The sequence below is a fragment of the Oncorhynchus gorbuscha genome, linkage group LG13 (genome assembly GCF_021184085.1).
Source record: "Oncorhynchus gorbuscha isolate QuinsamMale2020 ecotype Even-year linkage group LG13, OgorEven_v1.0, whole genome shotgun sequence".
Classification (NCBI taxonomy): domain Eukaryota; kingdom Metazoa; phylum Chordata; class Actinopteri; order Salmoniformes; family Salmonidae; genus Oncorhynchus; species Oncorhynchus gorbuscha.
Genome location: NC_060185.1, coordinates 69,319,550 through 69,329,132, shown reverse-complemented (window position 1 = coordinate 69,329,132; position 9,583 = coordinate 69,319,550). Strand labels below are relative to the sequence as shown.

Below are 9,583 nucleotides of genomic sequence, written 5' to 3'. Positions count from 1 at the left end.
AGAACAGAAAGGGAGTAGTGAGGGATGGGGGGAAGGGGAGATGCGTGAGATAATAGGATGGAGAACAGAAAGGGAGTAGTGAGGGATGGGGGGAAGGGGAGATGCGTGAGATAATAGGATGGAGAACAGAAAGGGAGTAGTGAGGGATGGGGGGAAGGGGAGATGCGTGAGATAATAGGATGGAGAACAGAAAGGGAGTAGTGAGGGATGGGGGGAAGGGGAGATGCGTGAGATAATAGGATGGAGAACAGAAAGGGAGTGAGGGATGAGGGATGGAGAACAGAAAGGGAGTAGTGAGGGATGGGGGGGAAGGGGAGATGCGTGAGATAATAGGATGGAGAACAGAAAGGGAGTAGTGAGGGATGGAGAACAGAAAGGGGGGAGGGATGGGGGGGGGAGATGCGTGAGATAATAGGATGGAGAACAGAAAGGGAGTAGTGAGGGATGGGGGGAAGGGGAGATGCGTGAGATAATAGGATGGAGAACAGAAAGGGAGTAGTGAGGGATGGGGGGGAAGGGGAGAGATGAAAGAAAAAGAGACATCGTAAATTTTGTCAAGACAGACAAATAAAACTTTCATTCCCCTCTTGTTTGTGATGAATGTGAGTCGCTCTTTGTTTTGGGAAATGCCCCCCCCCCCCTTCCACATCTTTCAGTTGTACCCCTCACCCAAACCAACACAGTCAAAACCATAACGTTCAAAAACAACACCCCTCCCTAAATGACCAATAGCATTCATCTCAGTACAACAACTCATATTTGATTCTCTTCCATATCCAACATGACGTAGGACAGTATTCACACAAGAAAATAAATACAACATCTTGTTCAATAAATATCACAGCTATAATCTCATCTTAAACTCTCTACATACACACTGTTGGACATTACTGTACAGGTCCTTGTGTAAAGACACAAGGCAGTTGATAGAAAACCCCACTATGCCAAGCTTAGGGCCTTTTGTGTTGCATTTGGCTGAAACAAGCGGAGGGAAAAGCTGAGATGCCCATTCCAAAGCTAAAAGTGTCAACAACTCACTGTAAAAACAGTTGGCCAATTCACAAATTACTGGTACGCCTGGAAATGGGTCTGTACTGTGTGTGTCCGGTGGGTGTCTATGCAGTGTTTACTGTAAGTGTCTGCAGATTTCTGATTACTCAGCAACCCCCACCGCCCAGACTCCAACTGTCAGCCCCTGACTCAGACACCCCCTTTCTCCCACTCACTCTCTTCCTACCCTCTCTCCATCCTGCCATTTCTCCTTCCTCTTCTTCCCTCTGTCTCTCACCATTCATAACTCGCTCTTCCTCCCTAGGCGAAGATGAATGTCTAGTGATTCACTGCTGTTCTGAATCAGCTCTCAGTCAATGACATGACTGTCTATCTGCTTGATCACCACCTTTATGTCCAGTATGTGAGGCGTTACATCCAGTAAACAAGTTCCAACGGCAGATCAATGACCTGCTATGTCATGATGTCATGTCATTGGTGACAGTGCTGATATTGTCCACAGACTGAAAGACAGACAATTGATTATTTCCCATCCCCGGACGTCCCAATGTGTGCTCAGGCTGATGGCAGGCCAGAAAGCCACTTTTCTGTGGTTCAGTGCTAGGTAGGTATTCCAACACTGTCTGTGTGAAAATGTGTGTGTGTTTGTGCCCACTCTCAGGTTCTATGTGTGAGTATGTCTCTGTGTGTGTTCTCTCAGTTTCTCAGACTGTGTGTGTGTGTGAGAGAGAGAGAGAGAGAGAGAGAGAGAGAGAGAGAGAGAGAGAGAGAGAGAGAGAGAGAGAGAGAGAGAGAGAGAGAGAGAGAGAGAGAGAGAGAGAGAGTGTGTGTGTGTGTCCTCCCTCCTCTATCAGTCTGTCAGACTCGGAGTCTCTTCTTGAGGCGGTTGAAGTCCTTGGCGGAGCGCCACAGCCAGCTCTGCAGTTCCCTCAGTACCCAGAAGCCCTCAACCTTTCTGGAGAAGTCGTTCAGCGCCGGCTGCACCGCCAGCAGAGGGGAGGAGGACAGAAGAGGTGGCAGGGGAGGGGGCGGCAGCAAGGAGGGACCCCTCCTCAATGACAGGGGAACTGGTTCTGACAACAGGGTGTGTCCCTCCCCTGGCCCTGTGCCAAACGGGTAGAAGAGGGAGAGGGGTGAGAGGGGGGGGTGGAGAGAGGGGGAGAATAAGGAGCGAGGGGATCGGCGCTGGGGATGGAAGGATGAAGAGGAGGAGAGGAGGGATGCAGACTCTCGGATGATGTATTGTTCCTCCTCTGTCGCCCTGTTTTCTGAATCCCCCCCGGCTCTGTCCTTATTTTGGGGGTGATAGTTGAAGTTGTAGCTGTAGAGGTTGTTGTTGTTGTTATTGTTGTTTAGGAGTTGTTGTTGGGGGAAGGTTTGTCTGTCTGAAAAGGACAGAGTGACTCTGGCGTCAGAGTCCAGTGGACCCTGCTTAACTGTTCTCTCTCCTTCCTCTGAAACACTCAGCAGCCTCCTCCCCCTTCTGTCCTGCCCTCCCTTTCTCTCCAACTCTTCCTCCTCTTCCCTGTCTTCAGTGGCCCCCTCCCAATATTCTGCCTCTCTCTTCCTCCCTTTCCTCCCGCGCTCCCCTCTTTCCTCCTGCCTCAACCCCACGCTCCTAACCACAGGCCTAGTTAACTCTGCTCTCCTACCCTCCCTCCCCCTCCCTCTATCTTTCTCTCTCTCCCTCTTTCTCCCTGTAATTTCTCTCCTGGTGCTCTCCTCCTTTTCTCCTCTCACTGCCCCTCTTATGGTCCCAGCACCCCTCTGATCACCAAGAGGATGCCTCATTAGCCCCACCTCCGCCCCTGCCTTATAGAGACCCTGACTCATCAGTGGAGATGGTCTGCGTCCCATTGCCTCTCTGTCGCCCCCTGTGTCTCTCTGCAGGTACTGTGCCTCGATCCCAGCAGGAGGCAGAGCATACCCCTGAGTGTTCATGAGGCTTGATATAGACCCCAACAGACTGTCCAGGCCTGTAGAGAAGTGCAGCAGGGAGCTCTGGAGGTAGGGACAGAGGGTGGAGCGGGCCAGCTCCCTCACCGCTCCCAGCAAGACAGAGTAAGCCCTATGGTTCTGGGTCAGCCTGGCACGGTTCTCCAATCCCCGCCACAACTCCAGACGGGTGGCGGCGCTGGGCAGGGACAGGGTCGTGCTGTTGGGCCGTGGAGGGGAGAAGTCTGGATCACTGAAAGGAGGGCCCAGGTAGGATAGCTAAGGGAGGGAAGAGGGGAGGAGATGGAGGAAGAGCAGAGTATGGAAAGAGGAAGTGAGGGGGAGAGAAGGAATATTTAATCCAACATGTGCAATCAGACATGGATTAACTATGTTCAGACACAAGCCTGGGTGCCAGTCTGTTTCTGTGTTAGCAAACTCCCCAGAGCAAAGACCAACGGGTTGGCTGGAGCAGAAACAGAATGGATCCAGGCTTCTCAAATATGTGATGAATTCAAACACTTGTGGAAAGACACATTGACATGCTCCAACATAAGTGCTTCAACACAGCATCTATATAACAGTACAGTGCTCACATAGGTGTCCTTTATCTCTCTCAGCTGATGCTCCAGGTACTTGGTCAGCTCATACGTCCTCTCAATCGAAGTTCTCTCATTAGACAGGCTGAGGTAGGGCTCTGGGACCTGGACCGATGCTACGGCTGCAGACAATAGCAGTGTGAGCTGGATGTGATGGACTGGGGGAGAAAGCAATCAAAGGAAAGATCAGTATTTGTTGAAGATTAAAACTACACAAGGCTGTTTATTTCTTTGTCTCTATGGTGATGGTTTTGTTTGAATATATTGGCAAATCTAAGTAATCTAACTGGCAATAAAACCTTTCGGTTTCAATCCAATCCTGGAGGTTCTGGCTGTCAAATGTTTCCTTTGGTCTCAAATAAAACGTCACTCAAAGCTTCAAAGAGTCAGACGAATGGTCTCACTGTTCAATCCACTCCTCACACACGCTAACACTCACATGCACGCACACACACACATACAAGCATGCATGTTACGCAGGCAGGCCCTCACACACACACACACACACACACACACACACACACACACACACACACACACACACACACACACACACACACACACACACACACACACACACACACACACACACACACACACACACACACACACACACACACACACACACACACAGCAGAGGTATATATCTGGCTTACTTTATTGTCATCAACATGTTTATTTGTGTGCGTTTGTTTTGAATGCATAACTTTGTCTCTTATTTGCTTTAATTTGCTTGTGTTTATGTTGGTATGTGAGTGCTTGTAAATTGGCATACATATACGTGCATGATTTTGTTGTTTGTATTTGAAATGCTGTACATCGGTGTGGATACATTGGTGTGCATGTGTGTGTTTAAGGTTAAGCGTGTGTCCCTGTTTACATGAGTGCATGCATACGTTGTGTGTGTGTGTGTGTGTGTGTTAAATTGGAGGTGACCCTTTTAAGGCCAAATGATCTATGTCAATGGTAGAGAGCTCAGTGCCTATCCACTTCCCTGTCCAATGAGGCCAATGAGAGACACAGAACACACAGAAAATCCTTTTCCCCTGTCTGTCTGTCCCCCAGGACTCAGCTGTCATAACTTCTCAAATGCTCTCCTTTTATGCATCCTTTAATCTCTCTCTCCCCCCTTTCTCCATCTTGTTGCCACACACACACACATCTGTTATCTCTCTCCTATTCTCCTTTGCCCTTTGCTTTCCAAGAACTGTTTCATCCTCACTATATTCTCTCTCTTTTCCATTCCTCCACCTCGCTTGTATTCATGGTCCCGGTCTCTCTCGGTCTTCCAGACTGACAGGCAGACAGGCCAAGGGTCTGTGTAATTATGAGTTTTAAACATGTTGCTGTTCACCAGGTGTGAAATATGTTCTGTACAGGATGTGACCACCTCTCTGTTCCCCCATCCATCCATCCCCTTCTTTCTCTCTCTATCCAATCCATCTATCTCCTTTCTCTCTTTCAACTCCTCCTCCACTTATTATCTCCTGTCTTTCTTACTCCTGCAATATCCCTCTGTTTCTCATTTCCTCTCTTCCTTTCAGTCCCTCCATCTATTTGTAGAAAGTTTTCAGGTTGTTGATTGTTTTCCCCATTTCTTCTCCTCCTCCTCCTTTACCCCCCCCCCTCTCCTCCTTTACCCCCCTTCTCCTCCTTTCCTCCTCCTTTACCCCCCTCTCCTTCCTCCTCCTTACCCCCCCCTCCTTCTCCTCCTTTACCCCCCTCTCCTTCTCCTCCTTTACCCCCCTCTCCTTCTCCTCCTTACCCCCCTCTCCTTCTCGTCCTTTACCTCCCCCTCTCCTTCTCCTCCTTTACCCCCTCTCCCCCTCTCCTTCTCCTCCTTTACCCCCCTCTCCTTCTCCTCCTTTACCCCCCCCTCTCCTTCTCCTCCTTTACCCCCTCTCCTTCTCCTCCTTTACCCCCCTCCTCCTTTAACCCCCCTTCTCCTCCTTTACCCCCCTCTTCCTCCTCCTTTACCCCCTCTCCTTCTCCTCCTCCTCCTTTACCCCCCCCTCTCCTTCTCCTCCTTTACCCCCCTCTCCTTCTCCTCCTTTACCCCCTCTCCTCTCCTCCTTTACCCCCCCTCCTTCCCCCCCTTACCCCCCTCTCCTTCTCCTCCTTTACCCCCCTCTCCTTCTCCTCCTTTACCCCCCTTCTCCTCCTTTACCCCCCTTCTCCTCCTTTACCCCCTCTCCTTCTCCTCCTTTTTACTCCCCCTCTCCTTCTCCTCCTTCTCCCCCCTTCCTCCTCCTTTACCCCTCTCCTTCTCCTCCTTTCCCCCTCTCCTTCTCCTCCTTACCCCCCTCTCCTTCTCCTCCTTTACCCCCTCTTTCTCCTCCTTTACCCCCTCTCCTTCTCCTCCTTTACCCCCTCTCTCTTTCTTCTCGTCTTTAGAAGTGTTCCGTTTTTCGCCCCAGGCCAAAATAACAGCAGCTTATTAACCCCGATTAGTGCTCTCTCTCTGTCTCTATCACTCCCTCATTCTTCCCTCCATCAGTTTGCCCCCAGGGAGTGAAAGACTTAAGTGGAGCTCTTGAACAACTCACAAACATTTATGCAGACACCTTGTTCTGCTCAGGACTAACCAAACATGTCAGGACTTTGTCCACTATAGAACCCATTTCTCAACGTCATCACTTTCAACATATTACTCCTTAACACACCTCAACACCTTTCATCTGAATCAGTTTAACAGTTACAGCAAAAACATGTCAACTCCTTTCAATCACAAAAGCTCAATGCCCGACACACCTTAATATTTAGAACGAATGGCAACAGCTCAACAACTCTCCCTTGGAACATTGAAGAATCCTGCAGAGAACGGTAACTAATCTAGGTAACCTCCTAACACACACCTGGGACACTTCACATTGCATGTGTTTTAATGCAAAACACAACGCACTCTGGCAGAATGCCGTTTTGATGCACAAGCCTCTTCTGTAGAATGAGACAGTTTTACTGTGAACGGTAAATGTTACGATAACGTAAAGCCCAAACCCTCGGTCTTCTGAGCAGGGAGCAGGGAGCAGTACCTGGCACTAAGAACAAACTCCACAGGCCAGGTTGAAGCCAGAACATTCTCACAGGCATGATCACATTACAACAGAGGTTCCCCGTGACCTGTGTGTGTGTGTGCCTGCATGTGTGTGTGTGTGTGTGTGTGCCTGCATATGTGTGTGTGTGCCTATACACACAGTTCTCCATTCTCTAAACCATGTTTGATTATCTATTTTAATCTATGGTTTGATTGCAGATGTAAATGTCAAACTTTGCACAATGTTATGGCTGCCAGCTGCAGGACAATGTTCATGGTGCTTGATTTGAGGTTAAGAGTCTGTGGTCAGTCAAGGTTGAACATTGGGGTTAGGGTTCAAAGTTTAATGTCAGGGCACAGGCTGGTCTCAGGGCTGGGGTACAGATCCTACAGACTGCAGAAGACTTGCTATCAGCTACCGTCATGTCCAAAATGATTGGCACCCTTGATAAAGATGAGCAAAAAAAGACTGTAAAATAAATCATATAAACACAGAGCTATATTGTATGCTAAGTGGGGTTTTTATTTTATACTAATAGAGTTGCTCAGAGACTATTTTATTTAACTAATAAAACAAATGTAAAAAAGATAAGGTTGTAAGTGACTGGCAGCCTGTTTTCAGTACTCCAGCAGCCTCACCTTGCGAGGATATTGACAATGAGCCTTTTTTGGGGGGGGGGTGGGGGTCGGAAAACACATTGGGAAGGGTCTTAGACCATTTCTCCACACAGAATTTTTACAGATCCTTGATCTCTGCTTATGGACTGCCGTCTTCAATTCAAACCACAAGTTTTCAATGGTTTCAAGTCTGGAGACTGTTGATTTTGTGGTCAATTAACCATTTATTTGTGTATTTTGTGTTTGGGGTTGTTGTCTTGATGGAAGATCCCCTTGCGTCCAAGTTTCCACCTCCTAGCTGAGGGAGCCAGGTTTTGGGCTAAAATATATTTCTTAAAGTTGATGATGCAGTTGACCTTAACAAGGGCCCCAGGACCAGTGGAAGCTTAATAGCCCCATAACATCAACAATCCACCACCATATTTTACAGTGGGTATGAGCTATTATTCTGTATATGCTTCTGTTTTTCAATGACAAACCCACCACTCGTGTGCGTGGCTAAAGAACTCTATTTTCATGTCATCTGACCATAACCCTGCTCGGAGTTTGCTAAACGGCATTGGCACTTGGATTGGAAGCGGTGCTACATTCTACATTATAAACTGGGTGGTTCGAGTCCAGAATGCTGATTGGCTGAAAGCCGTGGTATATGAGACCGTATACCCTGGGTATGACAAAACAATTATTTTTACTGTTCTAATTACATTGGTAACCAGTTTATAATAGCAATGGGGCACCTCAGGGATTTGGCCAATATACCACGGCTAAGGGCACTACCTACACATTATAAACTGTCCAGGCACTCCACGTTGCACATAATTGTATTTATTTTTTACCTTTATTTAACTAGGCAAGTCATTTAAGAACAAATTCTTATTTTCAAAGACGGCCTAGGAACAGTGGGTTAACTACCTGTTCAGGAGCAGAACGACAGATACAGTGCCTTGCGAAAGTATTCGGCCCCCTTGAACTTTGCGACCTTTTGCCACATTTCAGGCTTCAAACATAAAGATATAAAACTGTATTTTTTTGTGAAGAATCAACAACAAGTGGGACACAATCATGAAGTGGAACGACATTTATTGGATATTTCAAACTTTTTTAACAAATCGAAAACTGAAAAATTGGGCGTGCAAAATTATTCAGCCCCCTTAAGTTAATACTTTGTAGCGCCACCTTTTGCTGCGATTACAGCTGTAAGTCGCTTGGGGTATGTCTCTATCAGTTTTGCACATCGAGAGACCGAATTTTTTCCCCATTCCTCCTTGCAAAACAGCTCAAGCTCAGTGAGGTTGGATGGAGAGCATTTGTGAACAGCAGTTTCCAGTTCATTCAACAGATTCTCGATTGGATTCAGGTCTGGACTTTGACTTGGCCATTCTAACACCTGGATATGTTTATTTTTGAACCATTCTATTGTAGATTTTGCTTGATGTTTTGGATCATTGTGTTGTTGGAAGACAAATCTCCGTCCCAGTCTCAGGTCTTTTGCAGACTCCATCAGGTTTTCTTCCAGAATGGTCCTGTATTTGGCTCCATCCATCTTCCCATCAATTTTAACCATCTTCCCTGTCCCTGCTGAAGAAAAGCAGGCCGAAACCATGATGCTGCCACCACCATGTTTGACAGTGGGGATGGTGTGTTCAGGGTGATGGGCTGTGTTGCTTTTACGCCAAACATAACATTTTGCATTGTTGCCAAAAAGTTCCATTTTGGTTTCATCTGACCAGAACACCTTCTTCCACATGTTTGGTGTGTCTCCCAGGTGGCTTGTGGCAAACTTTAAACTACACTTTTTATGGATATCTTTAAGAAATGGCTTTCTTCTTGCCACTCTTCCATAAAGGCCAGATTTGTGCAATATACGACTGATTGTTGTCCTATGGACAGAGTCTCCCACCTCAGCTGTAGATCTCTGCAGTTCATCCAGAGTGATCATGGGCCTCTTGGCTGCAAAGTTCAAGGGGGCCGAATACTTTCGCAAGGCACTGTATGCACCTTGTTAGCTCAGGGATATGAACTTGCAACCTTCCGGTTACTAGTCCAACGCTCTAACCACTAGGATATTTCACCATAAAGTAAGGCAGCTTTGTGCACACTCACTGGTACCCTGGCTGGACAGTAACATGCGTATAGGCGGGGGGGGGGGTCAGGGTCAGGGTTGATGTTGTGTGCCTGTGTACAGTTAGAGCACAGATTTATGTACTCAATCAAATGTGCATTCCTTCACTAACTCAACACACACACATACATGCACACACACACGCACATATGCACACACACAAGGACCAATGTGCCAATCTTTTGAAACACACTTACATGTGCTTGAGCATATGCACACACACACACACACACACACACACACACACACACACACACACACACA

At 47.5% G+C, this 9,583-nt stretch overlaps 1 protein-coding gene across 1 annotated transcript in view; it reads right to left on the bottom strand.

Annotated features, from left to right (window-relative positions):
• Window positions 1–1,822: 1,822 nt before the first annotated feature.
• clcf1 (cardiotrophin-like cytokine factor 1) overlaps window positions 1,823–9,583 on the bottom strand; it is a 13,451-nt gene continuing 5,690 nt past the window's right edge. Inside the window, exons 2-3 of the mRNA XM_046296778.1 lie at window positions 3,543–3,703; window positions 1,823–3,225 (exon numbers count right to left, since the gene is read on the bottom strand). Coding sequence (XP_046152734.1) covers window positions 1,870–3,225; window positions 3,543–3,703 — 1,517 coding nt within the window. The 3' untranslated portion in view covers window positions 1,823–1,869. The remainder of the gene's footprint in view (window positions 3,226–3,542; window positions 3,704–9,583) is intronic.